At 41.2% G+C, this 26,663-nt stretch overlaps 1 protein-coding gene across 3 annotated transcripts in view; it reads right to left on the bottom strand.

The window, feature by feature from the left end:
- Window positions 1-26,663, bottom strand: part of CSMD1 (CUB and Sushi multiple domains 1) — a 2,002,273-nt gene that overhangs the window by 973,921 nt on the left and 1,001,689 nt on the right. For all 3 annotated transcript variants that reach the window (XM_078445226.2, XM_078445227.2, XM_078445228.2), the window contains one exon: window positions 22,110-22,317. In XM_078445226.2, coding sequence (XP_078301352.2) covers window positions 22,110-22,317 — 208 coding nt within the window. The remainder of the gene's footprint in view (window positions 1-22,109; window positions 22,318-26,663) is intronic.

The following is a 26,663-nucleotide window of genomic DNA, read 5'->3' as shown; positions in this document are numbered from 1 at the left end:
AGAGTCTAGCTCTATGTTTCGGCCAATTATTATTAGGAAATAATAACTGCCAAGTGTATGGATTTTGTTGCCAGTTACATAACAGATCTTAAAGCTTTGTTAATTGATTGTTTGCCCCCAATTACACAGTTTATGCACTCTGTACTGATTTCATACCAAATAATAAAGCCCCTGAAAAATGGAACATATGCCCACAAGAGACCAGTGCAAAGACTTGAAACTTCCTCCTTCCAAAGACACGGAAACACGAAAGCACATTTTAGCCTCCAAATTGTTTGAACAGGAGATCATCTTAATCAGGAGATTTATTTCTTGAGGGGGAGGAGAGCAGCTGGTAGTGACTACTGATGTCATGGCTACATACAACGAACAGTTCTTGATGTTCTGTTTGAGCAATTCCTGCCACAGCTGGATGGAAACAGAGCTCTTCGATACAGATTAATGTTCTGGAATATCTGAAGCTGTTCATATTTCTTGCTAGTTTAGTTAATAGCAGGGTAATTATAACATCACTTGGCCAATATTTTACATATTGCCCAGGCTAATCATCAGCGATTGAGTCAGAATATGTGTCTAAGTGTGAGAGTGTGAGGGTCTCTGTGTGTTTACAGGGAGTGGGTTTGGGGAGAGTTATAATCCTCTTTCCCTTCATTATTTTCCCAACTAGGTGTTTATTTTGTTCCTTTCTTCCTAATTTCTACCTTACAGAAATCCTGAAATCGAATTTTGATGATTAAAACGAGCCTGCTCTCTCAAACTGCAATGAGGTCTAAATTCCTCTGAGATCACAATCAGTTAATATCCATTCTGTTTCTTAGGATACGTTATCACATTCCACCTACCAAATGAGTAATTCCTACAAGATGATCCAGCTACACTATGGATTCCCTGAAGACAAATTATGTCTCATTTCTTTCTGGATATCCTATTGGACCAAGCACAGCAAACTAAAATAGGATATTCAAAATATATCTTGCTGAAAAGGGAACATATAAGGGTGTGTGTGTGTGTGTGTGTGTGCGCGCGCATGTGCGTGTGTCTTTGTGTGTGTGTGTGTGTGTGTGCGTGTGTGTGTCTTCTTCTCTGAATCGTTTCGGATGGCTTGAACTTAAAATTACTTTGAGAGATACTTACAGGTCATTTGAGATTGAATTCCACACCCTCCTATTCAGAACTTTGAAGGCTTTTATACCTCTGGGGCCCAAACATACAGTCCCAAGTTAAATTTCATTTTCAAATAGCACTAAAAAAACTTTGCCACTCTTGAGAGAAATTTGGAAACTTCCGCTTTCTGCTAATGAGAGTGTGGTAAATTGCCAACTTTTTTTTTTTTTTTTGCCATAGATGCCGGGAAATTAAAAATTAAATATTAATTTTGGTCTCCGTGATTCTATTAATCCTCATTTATAGTTAATTAATTCACTCCTCCTGGCTTTCATTTTCTATTTCATTATATTTTTCTGCATGTGTTTTGCTCAAACAAGTCACCGGAAGTAATGTGTAAACACAGGTCATGAATAAATTTAATAAACCAAAGAATGGTAACTGATCTCTGGATCCACTGCACCCACCTGATGGTGAATAAAGCACACGTGGACAACTGAATCTTACTTGTTCATCTTATATTATAGCTTCTTCCCCCAAAAGAGGGGGTACCGGAACAAACGCCAAAGTAGGAGGCTGCAAATTTGAATGTTTTTGCCAGCGAGGTCTATCATCAAATGCCCATTCACAGGGAAGCTCCTCTCGGGACAACGAAATGAATGCAAGCTCTGCCCTCAAGAAAGGCTTCCTCTCTAGCTAAGAGACCGCTCATCTCCAGCACAACTGTTATTGTCAGAAAAACCCTGTACCCTGGGTCTCCCGGGGGTCCAGAGTCCCACACAAGTGGGTAACCACAAACAGGGAAAGCTTTAGCCTCCCCATAACCTCACATTCCCCAGGAGGCCAACCGTTTCCACATTTCTCTCTCTACTTTGGTCTTTGTTTTCTAAGCACATATAATTTTTACCTCTCATTTATAAAATATTCAGCATTCGTAGATTTATCCAACTCATATTCTTTCTATTCACACTCTTGGAACCTGCCTACGAATAAAAGCATTACTGCAAGAAACCCATGAATTGTGTCTGTAATTTTAAATATTTCAGTACACTCTCAAAGGCAGCATGTAACGCACACATGAGAATTTGGCAAAGGGTTAGAAAAATATAGATCCTCCCAGGGACTAATGAATAGACTTAGTCATATTTGGGGGGAAGCAATTTGAATGAAAAGTCATCTGCAACACTCCCCCCCTTTGCTGTGGTATTGAAATTACTCTTGCCCAGCTGGTCTCTAATTATCGCTAATTGAACATTCTGATATTGGTGTAAAAGATGTATCCCAAGTATATTACACGAGAGCATTGCAGTGCTAATGCTTTTAAGGGGAAACAGCTACCCTTTCTGGAGGCATCCGTTACTTACTGAGGTCTGGTCGGCTCTTGGTGCCTTCGCGGGGCTGCCATTAGCTTTAATGAAAGGAGTGCAATATGGGAGCAGCGAGTACATTGGGAACTAATGTCATAATATGCATTTGATGGCTAGCCACAGGTCGCACTGTTTTTAAACTCCCTTCTAGAAGCTTGCTCTTTACGATGATTAGAAGAGGAGAAAGAGAAACAAACAAAAATAGTGCGTAACAGCTGGGCCCCAAGAAGTCTCATCCAGATGTACGTAGCAGTATCTGCACAGCAGACGGAGTAGGTGGATGGCTTCACTTCCCCCATTGAAATATGGTGCCTCTGTCCCCCCTCGAATGTTACCACTCCGGTCAGTTTGATACGCGCTCAGACACAGGCACATCGAAATCTCAACAACTCACACTATGTTTTAGGCCAGGGAATTCCAGGCCTCTTCTTTCCTGGGACCAGACTGCGATGCGTTCTAATGGGTCTATACCTCACAACACACGTGCCCACCACATATTATTTTATTTTGACTTCTACCAGCAGATGTGACAGAAGTACTGATAAAATTTTAAGGAGGCATCATCATGGCCATAAAGGCTAATGGAAAAGTGAGCAGGAAAGGTGGTTACCCAATTTGTATTTAAATCACAGCATAGGGTGTGGCTTATGGACTGAACGTGTGCCCCCAAATTTATGCGGTGAAGCCTTAACACTCAATGTGATGATGATATCAGGAGGTGGACCCTTTGGGAGATGACAGAAGTCATGAGGGTGAGACCATCCTGATGGGATTGGTGTCTTTACAAGCAGGAGACACTGAAGCTTCTCACCCCCCACCTTGTGAGGACACAGGGAGAAAAAACAGTCCTCTGCAAGCCAGGAGGAGGGATCTAGCAGGAACCAAATCGGCTGGCACGTTGATCTTGGACTTCCAGCTTCCCGAAGTATGAGAGATAAGTTTCTGTTGTTTATAAGCCCACCAGTTCATGGTACTTTGTCAAAGCAGCCTGATCAGACTAAGGCCATGTAGAAAACTATCTAAATTTTAAGGGTTGTTTATATCACAGACACTCTCATGAAAACCTGTTTGGCATGCTCCAAAAAGGCCATTTGCCTATATCCTCAGCCAGAGTCAAGACATCAAGCGTTTTATCCCAGGTGTTTTATACTGTGTGTTGTCTTAGAAATACCTCAACTGTGTTTAACCTGCAGGCTCATCAAAATCCCATCCTCAATTCCCAGTTGGTTACTTTTCTCTCTTGTCTCTCTTCCACATTTTCTTAAAGATAAAATGGGTTTCATCGTCCTATAGTGTTTTCCAGTTTATAAAGCAGCTCCTGATATGTGATTTAACGTCAGCCTGTTCAAGGATTGGATGACTTATGCATACTATCAACTGTCAGCATATGTGGGAACAGAAGCATCAGGGGACCAGTGAGTACTTAGCACACCGAGCACATTTTAATGCTATCTTAGGTCATAACTGATGAGGTACCAGGAAGGGGCTGCAGGCGATTCCTGAATTTCAGATTTATGTCGGGTTGCATAAGGGATGCATTCCTAGCAGCATAAGATAGCCTCCCATCCTCTGGCCAGAGAAACCTGACATCAGACCCCGACTAACGCACCTGTGGTCCGACTTTCTATCTACTGCGTGTCACTTTTCCATGTTTGGGGGGGGGGTTCCTTTACTTTGCTGTTCCACACTCTGAGCACAATGGTGCCCCCTTCAGCTAATTTCCCTGGTCAGTTACTCCCCAGGATACATTACTGCTGCACAATTATGCCAACATTATCCAGACTTTTTTTTTCCAAAGAAAAATTCACTAGTATCTGCCTTTTTTTTTTTTTCCAAATGTGGACAATTTGGTACCTTCTACTCTTCCTAGATTTTTCTCCCAAAAAGATGTGAAGTGGCGAGCTCTCGGTCCCATCCCACACAGAGACTTCTCACTGAGACCGAGGGGGCGTGCTCCTGTGCCCCCCACCTCCCGCTCCTGGCCTCAGAGATGACATCCCCATGGCTATGCTGGCTGCTAGCTGGCCTGTCTGCAAATCCTTTCAAATTTGCAGGTGACCCTAGTCTTTTCAGGCTGAAACTCACACCACCACTCCAGAGCATCCCTGACATTTCCCCTGGGGCTCCCATAAAGGACTACATCGTGCCCAGCATTGAGGTCCACACAGCCACCCACCCCCAGGGCTCCTTAATGTCAAACAAACTGCTGTGTGCAAACTCCACCTTCCCAGTCACACGTGCCCACGTGGTTAGTTTACCCCCATTGCTCACTGTTTGTGTAACCCAATTTGCTGAAACATCAAGAGACTATCAGATAGAAAAATCGTGGTCCCTATGCTCTATGCACAAGTGCTACAAAAATAAAGAATAAATTTTCTCCAGGGGAGAGAATGCAACCTTCTCTACCTAAATCTCTCAGAACAACTTTTTACAACACATGACTAAAATTTTGCATTTTGTTTTAATTTTTAATTTTTTAAATTTATTTTTTTAAGTTTATTTACTTTTTGGAGAGAGAGAGAGGGAGCAGGGGAGAGGCAGAGAGAGAGGAAAACAGAGAATCCCAAGTAGGCTCCTCACTGCCTGTGCAGAGCCCAAGGCAGGGACTCAAACTCACGAACTGTGAGATCATGACCTGAATTGAAACTAAGAGTCTGACGCTTAACTGACTGAAGCACCCAGGTGCCTCTAAAATTTGGCTTTTTAAATGTGATAAACAAATAATGTCCCCCTTCAAGTTGCCTTTCCGTGGCCCCAGGCCATAATTTCTTTGATTCGGAAAGTCCCCTAACTGAAGACTCTTTGGTCACTTCTGAAGCCATACACGCAGTAACAGGTGACAAAAAGCCCCCCAAGCCTGCTCACATGTATTTGGCCCCTCGTTCTTCAGTGGGTCCCCCAGCTGCAAAGCACTCACTACAAACACTTCATCTGCCAGGCTCCCTTAGTACAAACCTAGTTAGAGATAACCCCCGTCTGTGAAGTTAGGAGGCTCAGGTTTAAATCGTGGCTGTGCTTTTATGGGCTGTATGAGGTTGAGTGATATCCATAATCTCTCTGTGCCTTTGCTCCCTTGTCTGCAAAGTAGGGATGAGAAGGGTGCACACATCAAGGGTCGTGGGTAGAATTAAATGAGCCAACATATGGGAAGCCCTTACAACCGTGCTTGGTACACAGAATCAATACACAGATCTGAACGATTTTTATCACGACTGTTATGAACGCTCTGTAATGGGCAGAGTGCCATTTGCAACCACGTGGATGGAATGGGAGGGTATGATGCTGAGCAAAATTAGCCAGTCAGAGAAAGACAAATATCCTATGACTTAACTCATATGAGGACTTTAAGAGACAAAACAGGTGAACATAAGGGAAGGGAAGCAAAAATAATATAAAAACAGGGAGGGGGACAAAACATAAGAGACTCTTAAATATAGAGAACAGAGGGTTGCTGGAGGGCTTGTGGGGGGGGGGCTGGGCTAAGTGGGTCAGGGCCATTAAGGAATCTAGTCCTGAAATCATTGTTGCACTACATGCTAACTAATTGGGATGTAAATTAAAAATAAATAAATTTAAAAATTATTTGCACATCATTTAGATTTAATATATCCATGGAGAAGTGCACCAGTCAATAAAAAATACTAGTTAAAAAATTTTAATGTTTCCTTATTTTGAGAGAGAGAGAGCACGCGAGCACACATAAGCAGGAGAGCAACAGAGAGGGAGAGAGAGAGAATCCCAAGCTGGCTCCATGCTGTTGGCATAGAGCCCAACGCAGGGCTCAATCAAATGAACCGTGAGATCATGACCTGAGCCAGAATCAAGAGACGCTTAACCGACTGAGCCACCCAGGTGCCCCAAGAAGTACTATTCTAGAAAGGACCCTATTAAGCAATGTGTGGCAAGGTGCTGTCCAGGGAAGCCAGATCCCAGGACACAATATTGGGATGTCTCAGCAGTTCAAAAGACAGAAAGAAGGTAACGCGGGCCCTGGCAAGAGCTGAGTGACACAGAAGCCGGTGACAGAGAAACAGAGGGGGAAGAGGAAGCTGCTGGAGGGTCACAGCGGCAACAGTGACAGTAACTGTCACCGTTGCAACTCTCTCTGTGCCCGGTACAGCGCGAGGCTGTTGGCATCCTGGCCCCCACCTCCCCACTGCCGGTCCTCACAACAACATTGAAAAACTCCACTTTGCAGATTAAGAGTGGTCCTTAGGCAGGGGAGTCGGCGGCCCAAGAAACACACACAGGAGCCGTGATTGAAATCCGGGGTTGCCGGCTTCTCTCCCTTTAAATTTCCAGCTATTTAAAGGGTCTCAAACATCTCAAACATCAAATGGTCCTCCCACATCTAGAACGTGCAACGGTGCGATCAAACTTCCACTGCTGCAAGTAGGAACCCATCCCTGCAAACAGATGCCCAAACTGTGGAACAGAGAACGGCCCACAGATGCCATATGAGCACCTTTCAGTGGTGAGCCCTTTTTACGTGTGACTTTGTTTTCTCCCGTGCAGATTGCAGGCAGCGTATTTCCACTTCATGTTTCATGATTACGGGCCGTGGCTACTCACATCAGCCATTCCCTGAGGGGGTCTTTGAACCATCTCGCCCACCGTAGCTCTAGTGCCTGGGGTGGTCACAGAAAATTCTGGTCGACAACCTCTAGCTGCACTGGGAAGACACGATCCACACAGTGAAACAATACCTCCAACTCAGGGGCTGGCTTAACTTCAAACGCCAGATTGATGTTCTCACTGAAATTTCACACATGCACCCAGTGTACTGAGTCACATTCTGATCACTGCCAAAGAGCAAATGTAGACTTTGGCTGACTAGTTGTTTTCCAATGTAGAATGTCCAATTTCAAAGCAATTAGTACCTTTGGTTCTAAGAGGATACTGCTAGATAAAGAGACACATTAGTGCAGGGTCTATAATGGAATATGATGTTAAACAGTGACTAGCTCATTTTGAATCCAGCATTCATAAGTATGATATTTTTAAAAAAAATTTAATGCTTTTATTTATTTATAATATTTTAAAATTTTTCATTTATTTTTGAGAGACAGAGCACAAGCAGAGGAGGGGCAGAGAGAGAGGGAGACACGGAATCTAAAGCAGGCTCCAGGCTCTGAGCTGTCAGCACAGAGCCCGACACGGGGCTCGAAGTTGTGAACTGTGAGATCATGACCTGAGCCAAAATTGGACACTTAACAGACTGAGCTACCCAGGCACCCCCATAAGCACGATATTTTGACTTTCAACTGGGCATATTAAGAAAAAAACGAGTCACGTATAATATTTTAATTTTTTTAAAGGAAGAAAAAGTATAGCTAGAGCACGATTTGAACAAACTGTCAATCTTTTCTTAAAAAAACAAAAAATAAAAAACAGTGTTTTCTTGGTTCAGGGCTCAAAGTCCGTAATACGCATGCTCAAATATACAAATGCACGTGCATGTGCGTGAGCGAGAAAATGCAGGAAACAGAAAGAAGTTCGGGCAAGGGATAAAAAGGAGCAAGTAGGAAGCCTAAAAGGAAAAGAAACCTTGAATGTTTAGAAAATTAATACTTTCTCTCTCAGCGTTGAGTGTGATTCACAGAAAGCTTATAAATAACACAGAAATTTGAATTTGGTGATGGTGGGGAGAGGTGGATTATCCAGATACAAAAAAAAAAATAACTGATCCCCTACTGTTGCTCTGACCAGTTCTTTATGACGATATCCGTAATCTCGGCTTTCAAAACATTGCAGGTTTTATGGTACTCAGGTGTGACCCGTATGAAAAATGACACCGTAGATCCTGCGCTCCTCCAAACTTCGGGATGTGGCATGATGGATGCAAATGGCGCCTTCCTCGTCCCTTCTCACAGCTGGTGGCAAATTAGAAGGTACCCAAGAAGCACCGATGTGTTATAAATTAAAGTCCCACTTTATGCATTAGGATATTCCCCCATCATCAACAAGGCACATTTGCTGAGAATAAATGGTTTTTTAAGCAGGCATATCTGTTTCTATTCATTAGGATTACATATTACACTGTTTTCTTCTTCTTTTTCAATAGAGAATAAATATATGCATAACTACCTTCTTGTTGGGACACACACACACACACACACACTCACTCACACATACTTTAAAATAGAATCACTGCTTAAAAACTGGCCATTACCACGTTTCAACAGTTAAAGAAAACGTGCACATAATTCTGCTTACTTGCTTGTTCTCCTTTTAAATACTAACAGTTTCCCTGTGTGTGGCTGCCTTCTAGTATTTGAGGCTGGACGCGACCAAAATTTGCCACCCCAAAATACATGTCTCAGGCATGTGGATTATTTTAGGCTGATTATTTTTTTTTATTATTTTAAAACATTTTTTAATGTTTATCTCCTTTTGGGAGAGAGAGAGCAGGAGCAGGGGAGGAGCAGAGAGAGAAGGAGACAGAGAGAGAAGGACCCAAGCAGGCTCCAGGCTCTGAGCTGTCAGCACAGAGCCCGACACGGGGCTCCAACTCATGGACTGTGAGATCACGACCTGAGCCAAAGTCAGATGCTTAATGGACTGAGCCACCCAGGCACCCCTAGGCTGATTATTTGTTAAGAAACAAAAGATTCAAAACAAGGTCTTTCTTTTTGCCGCCCCCAGCCCTGGCTAACTGTCTACAAGAATGTAGACTGAGGACCTCCTCTGCGGGAGGAGCACTATCACCACAGATAAACACAGTATAATATGAACCAGGGAGGACCCTGGCAAGGCCTGCTTGATCGAAGTCCTCTCTTTGTCCCACTGTTTCTGTGTGGCGCAGCAAACATCTGTTTAACCACCATGTACTCTTTCCATCATTCCTGGGAATTGCCTTCTTCCCCTTTGAAGCCTCAGAGCCCTACCCCCTTCTCCGTAGTCCAGAAGGACAATGTGCCTGATTTTGCCTGTCTTTGGAACCTCTGATGTTTTGTTACATATGTAACGAAATAAGATGTTGTCCTGTTAATCTGTCTCGTGTCAATTTAATTCTTAGACCCACCAGAAGAATCTTGAAGGGCAGAGAAAAATTATTCCTCTCCAACACATTTCTTCACAAAACTAATCTATACTGTCATGAAACGTGTACAAGGTAAATATCAGAGTTCTTACCAAGACTTTCTGAGTGTGGAGCGTTTTCCCTGGGTCTGTCTGGCCACCAAATACTTTTGATTTTCCAATTTATCATGCTTTCCTGCTTCGTACATTCCAAATCCTTCTGCATTAACCAGATTTTGTCTTTTTCTTTTTACTAACTCTGGCCCAAGAGTTTCCTTCATTATATTCTTACTCCAGGTTAAGGCAGAACCCCACCCTGGCTCTTTGCTATTTCCTGTGGTTCTGCTTCTTTCCCTACTTCCTTATAGGAGGAACCCACTCTTCGATCCAGGCTCACACTGCTGGGAGTGATAAGGTGAAATGAACAGGGTCCCTCAGGTCATTTGGGACCCACTGCCTTAGAAAGTCTCCCAAGAGCATTTCTGTTTTAAAGGAGGCAGTACTCTGTGGTGGCAGGAGAATGAAGGGCAGGCAGAGGAAATGTAGCCAAGAGTAACTGCCCTCGCTCTAGCTATGAGATAAAGCTTTCTACATGCATCACCCACATCGTTCTAAAAGTTGAGTTCCCTCAAATGCTTCCAGAGTGCTGATGAAAATGGACATCCTTGGACACACCCAGCCATCCCGAAACTTCAGAACCGTGAGTCCTGGACATTTGGATTGTTAACAAGTTCCTAGCTTAAGCTGAAAGTTGAAGAGCCCTGAACATCTATTTGTGAAGTCCAGCATCCTACTTTAGTGGCTACCAACAGCATCAGTTCTTTGCTTTGTCTTTCTACCCCTGTGACCACACAGTCTAATTCTGTGTGTCCTCCTCACAGACACTTGTAACTGTTTATTATCTTCCCTTTCCTCTTTTCCAATCCCTCCAACATGCCAAAATCACCTTCAGCTTCCTGAAGCACTATTCTCTTTACATGAGTAGATATCAGGAACACAATGAACATTTTATCATGAAAAAATAGAGCCTGCCATCAAAAATTATGGCATTTTGTTCCATCAAAGACAATAGATTGCTCTCTCTCATACCACCTGAATATTTCTCGTGCTTCTCCACATCTGTACTTTTTATGTTATACACCCTGTGCTTACAATACTCATACACATTTTCTATCCAGACCCTTTCTACTCCCAGGGTGCATGTCACATCCCAACTTTTCTGTGAAATAGTCTTTGATGACCTCACTCGGGAATTACTTCTCTCTCCTCAAGCTCTGGTAGCGTCTCGTTAGTCTCTTGCTCATTTGTCATTTTTCATACACAGCATCATGATCACTAATGGATACAGTCTATCAGGCATCTCTACACTGGGTACATCGACAGATCCTGACCTATATTTTAACCTTCGCCCAGCAAGATGGGCATTATTAACCTCATTTTATAGTCAGGAAACAAAAACTGGGAGTCTGAATAACTAAGCCAAATTGCCCAACTCCGAGGGGGAAGGGCACAATGGTTAACCTATCGTCTCTTTTCATCCAAGGCCAGCTCCCTTTTGACAAGAACAGCTCAGCTGTTGAGGATTACTAGGGGTTTCCTGGCAGCACAGAAGAGAAGACTTTGTAGACAGAGAAAATGCATTGGAGCCATGGGAGAAGAAACAGCAGGCTGGAATCAAGACACTCTCAGCTTAAAGTACACAATGGAAAGTAAATACTAAGAGGGCTAAGGTCAGACCGGTGTCTGCACCACATTGAGAGGGACAGCCACGTACAGACCCCTATTCCCACATGTTAATCTATTTTCTGTCAAAAAGAGGCTTCGTTGTCAAATATGTTTGGTGAATGCGATGTCCTCTACCTGATCTTTGAGTCACACTGGCCAGTAAGGTATCAAAAGCAGAAATCTAAGAAATCATTATCTTGAGGAGTGAGCCACACCCACACTGCACGTTCACTGAACTATTATTCACAACAGGTAAGACAACCTACGTGTGCCTCAACGGATGAGTGGATAAAGCTAATGTGGTGTATATGTGCAATGGAATATCATCCAGCCTTAAAAGAGAAGGAAATCCTGCCATTTGCAACAGTAGGGATGGACCCCGAGGGCATTATACTAAGTAAAATGGCAGGCAGAGAAAGACGAACACTGGATGGTATTTCACATATCACTTAGATGTGAAATCTACACTAGGGAAAAAAAAAGGTGAACGCATAAAATCAGGGATAGAATGGTAGTTTCTGGGGCTTGGGGGAAACGGGAAGATGTTGGCCAAAGGGCACCGAATTTCAGTTATAAGATGAGTAAGTTCTGAGGATGTGGTGTACGATAAGCTATAGTCTACAGCTGAAATTTAACTAGATAGGACTCTACTTAACTCACTGTCAAATATGTTTCATCCACAAACACTCTAGAACTTCACTGCTCATCTGGTCCACCAAATGGTGTCCTCCCTATCACCTGGAAGTTTGTTACAAATGAAGAATCTCACTACCCCAACTCTACTGAATCAGAATCTGCATTTTAAGAAGATTTCAGGTGATTCCTGCACACATAAAAATTTGAGAAGCACTAGACAAGCACATACCACAACTTCTAGCACATGCTATGTACTCAAACAGTATTTGCTAAATAGATTCATCCATGCTTTAGTATAAATTCTACTGACCCCCCCCTTTTTTTACTAAGTTGTATACCATTAATAATATAATGATCTGGACCCATATAGCATGTGGATTTCCAAGAAAGTGAATGGTGAATACAGTGATATCCCTGAATATTAAAAATGATTTACTACGGTTAAACACATTGCCAAAAACAAAGGGAGCTCTGCAACTTGGTTCTAACTTTTCTTGTAAAGCAATTTTATGACTGTAGCTTTTATTATCAGAGGGATTTGTCTGATAAGACACGTTTTAAAAGTCCAGCATAGAAGAGTGATTTTCTAATTTCAAGCATTTCAAACTTATTTAATGAAAATAGACTTTTGACTGAAGAGCAAGTTAGAAACTAAGTTGTGGTTTTGTTTTTTTTTTCTTAAATCAAGATGTTCACTTTAAAAGCTTGTTGTTGGGTTCTAAGGTAGAAATCTGAACTTGTGACGGGACCATTTCTTAGAGTCACAAGCATGCAGCTCGTTAAAGAAATCGCTGCGTTTGGGAGGCATTGTGCTGAGGGCTTTACAAACCTTCCCTCATTTGCTCCACTTAACAAGCCTCCGAGGGCCTGTCGTGATCATTTCCATCTTACAGACAGGGATCTGCAACTTGCAGAGAGCAAATCTGCTCTAGGTCATGGGGCTCACCAAGTTGCCCATCCAAAACCAGAGCCCAAGTGTGATTGACACCGAGAGCTGAATCCACAGTCTTGCCTTGGCAACCTTGCTGTCCTGCCTGCTTCCAGGAAGAAAAGGAGGAATAAAAGGGGATATTCCCCCCACGCCCCCAGCTTCCCAGTATGGCACAAGTAGCTCTGATAACAGACAGAAGACTTAGCTTCTCTCTTCACCAACCAATGGTGCATGTAGGGCAGGCACTTCGTATTTTAGGATGCGGCTTTCTCTTCCACACAATAAAGTGATGGTGTTTGATTTCTCATGTTCCACCTATGCTAAAGTTCACCTTGCATGAGAATCAAAACCTCCAAGATGTAGATGTTTATTAAGAAATGACACTGTAATTCCCTCAAGGGTTCCAAATCAGAATAACTTAGGTGCTTTTATTTATGAAAGTCAAAAGACGGGAAATGTTAATGCTCCCAGCCCTTGTTCATTTAAAGGGCTTATCAAGCTTGCATGGCATCGTGTACCGGTAGGATGAATCCGAAGTGTTGGATTGCCCAAAATTACCTTATTCTCCGAACCAGTCCTCCATGAAATTGTACAGACTTTATTTTAAGAAGAAAGAGAAAAATTCGATATTCAGACTTGTGAGAGAAACTTTAAATGAAGATCTCAACATATATAATTGGAACACCATGAGGTACAAATTGAATGACCTGGGGAATAAATGAAAGTCTGCAATGATTATTTGAGGATAAGTAAAATAGAACTCTCTATGAAAGGCAGTGTGTTTTTAAAAGGCAAATTTATTTAAAAATGTTAATTTAATTGTACTTCTTTCATTCCCTGGACAAAAGACCACATACAAAAGGACAGACCTGTGACTACAAAAAACATGTATTTTGCAAAATGAATTCAAATCTCTAAGGGGGAAAAATTTCCCCATTGTCTCCAACATAAATAAGTTATAGGAAGTGTATTTCTCTTTTTTTTTAATATGAAATTTATTGTCAAATTGGTTTCCATACAACACCCAGTGCTCCTCCCAACAGGTGCCCTCCTTGATGCCCATCACCCACCCTCCCCTCCCTCCCACCCTCCATCAACCCTCAGTTTATTCTCAGTTTTTAGAGTCTCTTATGGTTTGCCTCCCTCCCTCTCTTTTTTTTCCTTCCCCTCCCCCACGGTCTTCTGTTAAGTTTCTCAGGATCCACATAAGAGTGAAAACATATGGTATCTCTCTTTCTCTGTATGACTTATTTCACTTAGCATAACACCCTCCAGTTCCATCCACATTGGCAATGTATTTTCCAATAAACTGAGGTCAAGCCGTGGGGGTGCCTCATGACAAGAGCAATATTGCGACAAAGTTGTGCTTTCTGCGGTGTGGGATCTGCCCTGATTGTGACACAGAAACATGGCTCTGGGACTCTCCCCGGGATACTTATCTATCTTTCCAATGGTTCCCATCATCAGGAGGCAGATATGGTTTATTTTTCTCTCTTCTGTTATTCCTTGGTCTGGTCATCATGCATGCAGTCATAGGAGAAAATATTGCCTTTTCTCCATGGCTACTACATAAGTTTACCATAAGTAAACTATATCGATTTTCTACAATGCAATTATTTATTCACTAGAATAGGTCATGTTTTAGCTTCCTCAATCGTGTACATCTGAAATTTTGGAGGTTGATTCCAGCCGAAATGAAAGTTACCCTAAGATGAACTACTCAGGTGGTATTTCAGACATTTGTGAGCCAACAGCCAAGTCAGACTTAATTCGTGCAAGGAAGTGGCACAGTGGCCCCTGTGGATAGCCCTGTACCCCGGGGAGGAGAGAGCATGGCGGGAAGGCCCTCCCCTCCAGTGCACCTGCCTGGGACTGAACTGGGTACACATAAGCTGAAAGACTGAGAATAAGGCGGAAGCTTCCTGCTGGCCCAGTAGAGCCCTCCTGCTTGTCTTCTCCAGGTGAATTCCAGCATGAAAGGCCCCTCAGTGCCAGCAGAAGGTACATCTGGGGAAAATGGGAGGGAGTAAGTGCCTTAGAAAATTACCCCGTTTGGAACCTTTGCAAACACAGCCTGCCTGCTTCGCTCCGCCTGTAGGAGAGCAACATCACTTCCAGAGACTCCTTTACTGCCAGCGTCCCAGGGCCGCTGGCGACCAATTCGAGAGGCGGGCGGAGAGTGTGAACTGGTTTTACTGTAATTATACTATGTGCAAACGGCTTTTACCATAATTATACTATGGTTGTAGAAGATGTTAACATTAGAGGGAGGTGGGTTCAGGATATACAACAACTCTCCGAGGTAGCTCGGCAAATTCTCTGCAAAATGATTTCAAGATGGTGGGGGGGAGGGATTCCCTAACCTTCTCAGAAAAAATAAATATTGTTTGGATGACACAGGCAAAAGAATGTCATATTTCAAGGTAGAAATTCTCCTTTGGCTACAATTAGCTGTTATCAAATAAATTTTCCTTTATTTCTCTTTGGAGTTTTGTGGTGGAGGTAACAACAGGTTTGAGATGATCTAAGCTGGCCATTGTTTCCCCCATCTCCCTACAATTTAAATGAGCCAGAGTTGTATCAAGAAGCCTCAGTATTTATACTGTTAGGCCAAAACTTTATAACTTCAGACCGGTCACGTATGTCCCATCTTAGAATCCTTACAGTATCCAAGATTGCATTTGTACCCAAAAGTATACATATATATATATATATATATATATATATATACACGTATATATATACGTGTACACATATATATATATACACATATATATATACGTGTATATATATATATATACACGTATATATATATGTATATCTGTTATTACCTCGCTATATAGTTAACAACACACAAAAAGGGAAAGTTGAGAAGCATATTTCATGATGACAACAGCACAAAGTAACAGGGCTGACTGGACTTGACGTGGCCTCACGTCTTCCTTGGGGTCCGCTGAGATGGGCTGGTGTTGAAGCACCAGCATACTGCATTTATTCTCCTGGTTTAAAGCCAATCAAGAAATACCATCTTGACGCATTTAAATATGGCTGGAAATACAGCTGAGGATGGTCTCTGTTTACATCCCCACTCTGCCACCTGGTGGCTGTGTGGGAAGAGACTGAACTCCGCTGGGTTTTGTTTTCCTCATCTCTAAAATGGGGACAGCAGCATCTCCAAGAAGTGGCTGTTGTTTCCACTTGCCTGGTACATAGCCATCGATCAATGAATATTACCATTCAGTACAGTGTCTGTAAAAATACATTACTCGATTACAAAATATTACAATATTTTTTATAAAAATATTTTAATTAAAATAGGGGTTCAGGAGTCAAACCGTAAGAGACTTAAATACAGAGAGCAAACTGAGAGTTGATGGGGGTGGGGTAAGTGGGTGATGGGAATGAAGGAGGATCCTTTTTGGGATGAGCACTGTGTGTTATTTGTAAGAGATGAATCACTGGGTCAACTCCTGAAGCCAAGACTACATTGTATGTTAACTAAGTTGAGAAAAAAATTTTAAAAAAGGAAAAGGGTTTAGGAAAAGGGCTAAAATAATATCATGTTAGTTATATCCTTAGACTTCTGGCCAGTTTGTAGAGGTTCAGAAAAAAATGGAAATTCATATGTGTGTGTACATATGTACACATATACATGGAATATACACACACAAACACGTGTACATATGTATATATACATATATATATACAAACAATACACAGAAATTCACACATATCTCTACATATACATACATACATACATACATATGTGATACTTGTTTCTTGTTTATGTCATGCTTATTATGCTATGAAAGCATAAATTGGTTATGATTTAAAAGCGAGGTTATGCTTGGTTAATGGGAACAAAATAAAGTGCAGTCACAGGAGTTCACAAAAAATGCTGACATGCATGTATTATAATAGCTTTGTGGACTATGATTCCTGAATTTAAATTTAAAATGGAAAACATGATAGAAAGAAACCCCAGTTATTTCGACTGGGGGTAAAGGGACATTGCTATATAGTCTCCATGTTCCTGAATAATGCCATTGCCTTTCCAGAGTTATGTGACCGGACCGACTTGTTGACATGAAGGAAGTCAAGGTCATGGAAACAAAGAGAGACGACGCAGAACAGTCACAGGCTGGAGGAGGTAAAAGAAGCCTAGCTCACTGCCTGGTGGCTCCAGGAGCAGAACAATCACACCAGCAGGACAGCCGGAAAAATTCACATCAGTCTGTACATTAGTTAGTTGCCTGCTGGCGGTATGACTTTCTTGGTTTCCATAATTATACTATGGTTGTATAAGACGTGAACATTGGAGGGAGGTGGGTTCAGGATACACAGCACCTTTCTGAGCTAGCTCTGCAAATTCTCTATAAAATAATTTCAAGATGAACAGTTAAATAAAATAAGGGGAGAGGGGAGCGTCCTTCCTTTTCTTCTACCTTGGGCAGGGGAGTGGAAGAGTTCCTTCCAGGGAGTTCGTCACTCTGGGTAAGCCTCTATAATCCTTCCTCATTAGAAATTAAATAAGCAGCAAGTCACATCTCAATTAAGTGACAAGCTGGATAAACATCGCAGGTGTTAATTGACCCTTCAAGGCTTCTTTGAAGCTCACTCAGCTTCTCCAGTTTCTTTGAAGTTGTGTGTTGGCTTTAGCAAGGCCCTGATTAGATTGGTTTCATAGCAAGATTATGCTTGGTTAATGGGACAAAATAAAGTGCAGTTCCAAAACTTCTTTTGGTCCCCTCAAGTGTCGCCTTGTACAATGCAGAGAGACAAAGTGGTGGAGTTATACTGGTTAGTGAATAACTGAAACCTTAAGAAATCATAAAGTAACATGTTCTACTGGTAGAATGAGGCAGGTCGAATCCAAAGCAGCCCAGAATCATTCTCGCCTTTGTTATCAGTGACATTTTCCAGGGGAGGAGACCGCACAAACTGTTGCACCTGTAGGACTTAAGTGGGCTGCCGTCTATAGGACATTGTAAGCGTTACAGTGATAATCGCTTCTCGGACTTTTGGCTAAGATCAAGTTACAGTGATTGAATGTCTATTAAATTGGTTGGTGTGGGATTCCCATACACCTGAACACATGTGCAAGGGATGCAAATATGTGCTTCAGTGAAGACAGGAATGTGTTCAGTGAGGCAAAACTGAAGGATGCTTGGCGTGAGGTGTGGTCATATGGGGGGCAGGCTGTGTGTGCAGTGCAAAGCCTTGAATGGCACAATAAGGCATTTGGGGTTTTTTTGGATGGCCTGAGCCTCAGTCATTGAAGACTTTCGAGGAATTGATGCATTTACGTGTGTTTGGGGATGCTTTTTAAGTGCATTTCCTGTTCTTCGTTTCCTTTCCTTCTCTACCCTACTCACAGGCTACCTGTCCCAGAAGGGGATGCATAAATTATTCTCATGATAGGATGCATGTTTGAAAGATTGTAAACGCTCCATTAGTTGTTTCCTGTCGAGAGTATCTGTTCCTCATCCCTTTAACCACCAAGTCTTAATTTAGACACCACAGTAGGTTAACTCTGAAATAAAATCAATTTACTTTCTCCTTGATATTTCCTGGGTTATGAGCTATAGGCTAGACGGTCAAATCAGTTCAGAAATAAAGAAAAGTTGACTAGCTTCACTGCTAACCATGTTTTGAATTGCAAGAAAAATCATAATTACCAGAGCATGGGGCAAAGAGAATTAGAAATGACAGCTCTCTGCTACAGTAGGGTATTGATAAGAAGCTAGCCTGTAGAAAATTAGAAGCTGACTAGTAAAAAAAAAAAAAAAAAAAAAAAAAAAAAAAAAAATGTCAGCCTTATCTAATGTATATAGAGTGGATTCGGTTTAGATGACGAACCCCTCCACATTTAATGTATGGATAATTTTGGCACATGACATCATTCACCACATTTAGACTGTTCCGCTGTAGCCATGGTAACTCTTGCATAAAACATAGCTGAGTTGGTAATTTCACTCCAAATTCAATGAAAATAAAGCTAATCCTATTATTGTTCTTAACAATTTTCCAAGTAGCTTCTCCTGAGAGTGCCCTTGCTTGTATTTTCAGTATTGAAAAATGGATTATTGGAAAATTGTATGTGCTTGTGCACTCCACACTCAGACTTGCATGCTGACCGACTGTCACTGCTCCGTAGCCTTGTGCTTGAGGGGGGGCACCACCCACCTGCGCTCTATTAGGGTCTTCCTTGAAGTACAGGGATGCTAAATCTTTTAAACATACCGATTTGAACCATTAAACATTTCAGAGACTGTCAGTCTAAAATGATAGTAAAACAATAGTCTTTTTGAGATAAGCCATATTACGCATTTGTCCAGATCTTAAAAACGGACTTCAAGTGATTCTATTTTGTATTACAAATGTGCCCGTGCATGTTTCCATAGTGATTTAGGAAAGCCACCTATTCCGTTATAGCCTCCACAGAAGAGAGATGTGGGTCCTGTGTAAACATGCCATGGCCAGGTCAAGACAGTTCTTCTGTAGTTATGAGAAACGTGAAGCGTCACCCCAAAAAGCTCTCTCCGCTCCGACTCTCTATCGAGGCAGCGTGTGTGTAAACTCTCCTCTCAGGTGGTTACTCTCTGTGGTAGTAACCTGTTTGAGGCTTTACCATGAAATCTACGAGGAGACATGAGTTCCCGACAGAGCATCAAGTCTACACCTGGCTGGACTGTCCTGTTGCAGGGATTGGGGTGGAGTGAGAAGGAAACGTAATTCCGAGTTGGAGGCCTTGAGCCTGAGTTCCAGTGATACCCTGTGGTCTGTGATCTCTGCTCCCAGCTTCTTCATCAATAAAAGTTAGAGGATATTAACAAGAAACCCCAGGGCTTTTGTGCCAAGAGGACACTACAGATTGTCATAGGAACACAATATGAACACAACTCTATCTAACAGTAGCCATCGAGAGAAAGAGCATGTTGAGTCCAACCAGATACCCCATTTGCCAGACTGGAAGGAACACAAACAGGGTCAAAGTTCCCACCAAGAACTTTCCCAACAACTGCCCAGTTTTTGTTTTTTGTTTTTCCGATGTGTTCACAGGTCATGAATCTTGGTGCCCTGGCAGATACCTAGATATATTTCAGAGCTGGAAAGTGTCCTCTAGCCTGAATCCACACACCAAGAAGACGGGCCACTGTCCTGGCCCCTATGCCAGCTCTCTCTCCGACAAACATTAGGAACTGTTGCTCTCAGGCCTCACAGGGGCCCAATGGCCCCATCCTCAACACTTTTCTGAGTCCAATACTGAAGTTGTTGGGGACAAGTAGCAGGGGATCACGAAGACAGAGATTAGTCAGAAAGGAGGGGGATGTGAGAGAAATCAACAGGGATAAGCCAAGAAGAAACAGGCAACAACTCAGACAACATTCTTTAGCTCCCGCCTGCCATCTTTAATTAAAATGAATGAAATGAATGAGCTCGTGCCTCTCAGTGGGAAGTCACAATGTGCTTATAAGAGCCACAAGCCCTTCTGGAGACTTGTGTCTCGTTCTGATTTCACATGCCCTATTTTTATTTCAGACCTTGACACGGACATCTGCACCTCCACGTTTCCTCTCTTACATAAACTAAGTCTGTCTGGCAGAAGCTGTCCGGACCATGGGTTCTAACATCATGGTCAAAGATGTCTCTCTTTTTTCTCTCTTTCCCAACCTGACATCTTAGGAGCAAGGTAGTTGGTCGGTGCCCACGATCTGCAGAATCTCTCATAAACAAGGCCTTTACCATAAATCATACAGTTTCTGAGAGACACTCACCATGTATTTTATATTGCAATGAATTTCTGAAAACCAGAACGATGTAATTTTAAAGCTAAAAATGTTACATCCCTGGCTGTGTTTTAGTGATTGACAGAGAATATGAACTCAATAGATAGGTAATGCATATCCAGTGTACTAGATATCCAGTAGCTTCCCTACTTATATAAACTGTTATGTGACTCGTCCAAGGTCACAAGGATATTTTTGGCAGAACATGGAAGAGAACCCAGGACACCCAGCATTATGTTCACAAGGTATTTCCACTAAGTCTGATGGAACACAAAGGGAGAGAGGTACTATCAACCAATTCTTGAACGTCTCAGATTGTATTACACGAAATCAACAAATGGGTAAACCCACTCATCTCAAAGTCTTGTTTAAGATGAATCAAATATAAAGCAAAGGCCAGAGAGGCAACGGTTATTTTTCTCTTAATTGAGGTAACATTTAATATAATCACAGCGTAACTAACGTAAGGAAATAATTCACCCATTAATATAAACCCTCTGCTTTGAATTTTGAGCCTTAGAAAAAAATAAATTTCAATTTAAATAACTGGTTTAAGACAGGTGATCTAATTTGATATCATGTTTCAGGGTCGATATTTTTATCCTTTAGTCTTTACATGGAAATGCAAACTTGAACCCATAGAAATATTCCCACTCACTTCATATTCTCTACCAATGTATAAATGGCCAACATCTCCTCTGACTTACACCCTAATTTGAATGTGTGTGTGTGTCTGTGTGTCTGTGTGTGTATTCAAGTTAGCTTATCATCCAAGATCTGAAATAGAGTACTGATAGGGTTTTTAAAATACTAAGAAATGAAATAAAACAAAAACCAGCACAACTCACGACAAATGACTTAATTTGAGGCATAAAGACTTCAAACATCTATTCTTTGGATTCTCCCTCTTCAACTGCACTTATGGACACAACTAAAGCTGCTCTCACCAGCAATACCAAGACCTAGATTGATTCTCTGTAATTTATTAGACCCAGTTTCCTTCTGTCTCCACTAGCATACATGCCAGAGAAGTGATCCTCAGTTGATTAATTTCATATGTATGTTGCATTAGTATTTATGGTTTGCCTGTGACCCTTCATAGTTGCAACATCGTCAGGAAGGAAAAGAAATACGCAGTCATATATCTGCAGCACAGTAGATAAATGGTTGGTAACATGACATTTTAAAATGTCCATCGTCTAAAAATATCTGTTTACATTGAATCAGCTCCGGAACAAATCCAAAACTAACTTAGCTCGCTTGGTTACCATCATCTCTGTTGCTTTGTAAGAGTCGAGAATGAGGGCATGTGATGTTCCAGTGCCCACGTGCACCTAACTTTCCCGGCTCCAAATACCGACGCAAAGACATCTTGGAAACTTTGAGATCATTCACAATATAGAGGGCTTTGTTAGCAGTCAAAATAGCAAAGCAAAGAAAGAACACTCATGTTTGCCAATGAATGTCCAAGGAGAACCATATAACAAAGCCTATTGTTGTATCTGGGGTAAACACATTTTTTTCCCCAGGACTTACCATATGGACGGCGCTTCTGTTCCACTGATCTCCAAGAAGTCGTACCCTTCTTCTAGTTGAAAGTCAGTGAAGACCAAGGCAATGGTGTCCCCGGGCTCAGCGAGGATGGTCCAGGTACAGTCTGCATTGTTCCCGTATTCTGAGGGGAAGTGCGGGCTGGAAATGTGGCTGCTGGTTCCCCGCAGGGTCCCTCCACAGGCTCCCTCAGCTGGCAGGAGCAGAAACATATGGGAATCATATTTCAAGACCACTTCATACACAAGTTCATCTACAAAGTATCCATAGTGATCCGTGACAAATATTTTCCGAACCCAAAATTGATAGTCTCAACATGGCAAAGGGTTTCTTCTGATTTATTAATTTAGTTTTGTGGAAAAGCTTACAAAAGTCTAAACAATTACCCTGCATTATTAACTGACTTTCCATCGCGGAAGAGTGAAGTCTTGACTTTTCTAATATCTACAGTGTGTTGTTGCCATATACCTCACATTCACGGACGGCTTCACAAAAATGTACCAAAACTTTCTCTGAGATTTAAAAGTATGTAGCCATCAATTCACTGATACCTGGCTTTGAAAATACAGTGATCCTGAAAGTAGTCATCACCCTAATTGTTTTTCTACAGACTCTGGAATGTCTATTTGGTTTTGAATTTCAGGTAAGTTCTGGACTAATATGATGATAGAGACACAGCAATTCATAAAAACTTTCTGAGTAGGAAACAGATGCATGAAAACTTAAAGCAGAATAACTTGGAAAGTAGCAACTAAAATGGTCAGTGATGACAAAATGTCTGTAAGATATAATATAAATTTGCATTAAAATATTAATTTGAGGGGAAGCCATCTTACCAAGTTTTCCCTAGAGCAAAACATACAGGTTATTGAACTCAGAGCATTGCTTACAAAATGTTATGTACATAGTAAACTGTAACACAGGTAAATAAATATTTATAAGATACTTATGCTAAGACATGTCTGGGAGTGTCCTTTTTTTCTTTCCTTCCCTCCTTCCTTTTGACCCATCAGATAGTTTCTACCCAAAGAGCATATTTAATATTTATGGGTGTTGATGCTCTAATATAACTGATAAATGAAGTCAGCCTGTCACCAAGATGGGGACATATGCTTTTAGCAGCTTGTGTGCCTGGATAAGATCATGTAGAGCAGATATTTTCATGGCTACTGATGAAACAACTGTATATGTAAATGTAGTATACACTTGCATATACTCACACCTCTGTAATAACAATTGTTTTTCATGTATGAACATGTCATACGTACATGCATGATCAACACACACAGCATAATGCTATTTAATACACTGACCTTATTTCTCTAATTTTATCATATGCTGTGAAAGTTATCTCAGTATAATGCAAAAAAAAAAAAAAAAAAAAGAATTACAGCACTCTTATATAAAAAAATATCATAAGTGAGTGGACTTAAAAGTTACCAAATCCAATTCTGTCAGTTAAGCAACTGACTTTTGACTTCGGCTCAGGTCATTATCTCAAGGTTCATGAGCTCGAGCCCCACATTGGGTTCTGCACTGGCAGGGCAGAGCCTGCTTGGGATTCTCTCTCTCCCTCTCTCTCCGCCCCTCCCTGACTCACACACGTGCTCTATCAAAATAAATAAACATTTAAAAACATATAAATAAATAAATAAGACTTTGCAATAGGTGTATTTGTGTGTATCACACTAGGGGTAAGAGTGAATAGGACGAGAAGCACACTGGTTGGTTCTGGGAAAGCAAGGCGGCAACCTTCGCCAAGCAGGTGACATTGCACCTGTTGAGAGTACACACCGGCAGGCACCTGCCAGCAGCAATGGGCGTCAGTGGTGGCTCTACAGCAGAGCCCTGGAGCCCCGCTCTGTGCCTTTATCTCTCTAGCTGCGTGACCAGTGGAAAGTCTGAAGACCTGTAGAAAGTGCCAAAGAAGCCGGGGTGACAGGGTCGCTCCAGACACTCCAGGAAGTAGATATACGTGAACTGCCATGGGGATATTTTCACATTTAACGGCGCATAGAGCTGTGTTGGTGCCTACCAGCGGACAGAAGCTCAGATCACATGCCCTTCCCTCTCAGCAATACATCCCTTTTCCCTTTAACACGAGAGCCGTTGAGCTGAATAACCGGCATTGTCACCTTTTGCGTCTCAGTTCTGATGCAATGAGCCTAACAGTTTAGACACTAGGACTTCAAGTGACCAGGAGACTTCAGGTGAGGACTTGAGCACAGCATGGAGGGTGAGACGCCAAGGGGCTGGGGAGTGAGGACATGCTCACTAATTCCAAAGAGGACCAGAGGCCACATTACAGGAGCGGACGAGGGCTACAATTCTATGGTAACTTTGTTGGAAATAGGAGCAGATGATAAAATAAAGACAAGAATAGAAAACAGAAATGAAGAGAATGAAGAAAGAAACTGGCAGAGAGAAACAAGAATACATTTCTCCCAAACCTGCAATCACCATTGTGTTTTCTCTGATATTTTAATGCCCAGAGAACATTTTAAAATGGATTACAGTTAAAATTATGTCAGGCTAAATATATATGGGATATATTATGATTTCTTAATAGGGCATTTCACATAAAATATTGCAGAATGCCATTTAGATAATCTACTTGAAATCTTTGAGAATTAAGCACATGAAACAAAAAACATCTTATGTCACTCACTGGATAACACACTTAAATCACAGAAAACTCTCTTTAGTAGAGAGTGTGGTAAATACATATTTCTGCATATGTGTTTGTGTGGGGGGAGGGTATGGAAAAGGAGTTTCAATGGTGCTTCAAATATTTCTCCAAAAGAACATTTTAAGTATTTTCTTTGCCATTTTTGTAAGAGAATTTTTTTCTACATTGTAACATCTTGCACAACCGAACACATAATGGTATTTGAGGAAGGGTAATGTAACTATCATTTTAGAGTAGCCAATGTTTTTAAAAAGAAATCCAAGTTTTGATTTTAGATTTACAAAAATCTATCCGCAGAGTAATTACACATATAGGTAAAACAACTGAGCAAACATTTTCCAAAGCACCTTTGGCCTTGGGAAAAATGTATTTAATTTTAATTAATTTTGGGAATCCTATTAGTTGTGAACTTTGAGTTTTGCTGCAAAAGATATTAAGCTACCTTTCTCTAAAATGTCACTTTATGATAAAGACTTTGCTAAGTAGAAATGGGAGCCTCATTCCTCATAGTGTAGGTGTTATGAGGACCCAAATACACAGGGGGATTCAGTAAATGATAAGACGAGCCTCATCCGTGATGGGAGGAGAGTGTATTAACAAAGCGACTGGGAAAAAAAGAAACTTGAAAAAAATCATTTAGAAACAGCCTAATAGAAAATACATATGAATGACATCAATTAAAATGAAAGTATAAAATAATGGGTAAATTAGCAGAATAAATATACTGTATCATGCCAAATAATGTATTACCTCAACTAAAAGAAATTATGTGACTGAAGCAAAAGAAACATTACCATAAACCAACTTAACTACATAAAAACATTATTTTCAAAATAGACATATAAACATAATCCAAAATAAAAAACAAGATAATGAGGCAAATTTGCAACATAGCAAAGGGATGTCTTCTATACTTATTTGATTCACATTAAGAATAATACACAAAGAGGGGCTCCTGGCTGGCTCCGTTGGTTGAGCATCCGACTTCAGCTCAGGTCATGATCTCACAGTTTGTGGGTTCAAGCCCCACATCAGGCTTACTGCATCAGCACAAAACTGCTTCAGGTTCTCTGACACTCTCTCTCTCTCTCTCTGCACCTACTCTGCTCATTCTGTCTGTCTTTCTCTCTCTCTCTCTCCCTCAAATATAAATAAACATTGAAAAACATTAAAAAAAAAAAGAACAATATACAAAGAGACTGATGGAGAAAAGGTCATCAGTGACAATTTAAACAAGAATTCCAGAAAGAAATTCTACACACAGGAAAAGGTTTAAACACTCTTGTTCTCACAATAAAATTAACACAAGGGTGAAACACTTAAAGTTTTAAAATGCATTTTTTACAAAAAGGAAAATAACTAAGGGTAAAATGGGTATTATTCTTTGCTTCTGATATCAATGTATATTGATATGAAATTTTGGACAATTTGATAATATACATTAGGGATAATATATAGGATGTTCATATCTTTGGCAAGTTACTCAATTTGAGGTCTTAATATTTATCGAGTACATTTTAGGTGCTTGATATTCTGTACTAAGTCCCTTATCTGGACCATTTATTGAATCATTTCAAAATGTATGAGAAAATTATCGTTCCTATTTCATAGTTGTCAAAAGTGAGATTCTGGTTACTTATGAAAAACGTGCATCTGGAAAATGTTAAGACAGTCATGAAATATCAACATGATCAAGTAAGCGGCATTAACATTAATCGGTATATACATTATTGCAAAACACTATAAGAGGTATAACCGGTGCTTTGCAGAAACGCAAAACAAATTCTGCGGTATTAAGGTGTGTACTTATCAACACTTTGACATCACTTTCCTGCCTCACGTCTTCACTC

The sequence above is a fragment of the Panthera onca genome, chromosome B1, assembly GCF_046562875.1.
Source record: "Panthera onca isolate mPanOnc1 chromosome B1, mPanOnc1 haplotype 2, whole genome shotgun sequence".
Taxonomy (NCBI): Eukaryota; Metazoa; Chordata; class Mammalia; order Carnivora; family Felidae; genus Panthera; species Panthera onca.
The sequence above is the reverse complement of the archived record's forward strand: the minus strand, read 5'-3'. Positions and strand labels throughout refer to the sequence as shown.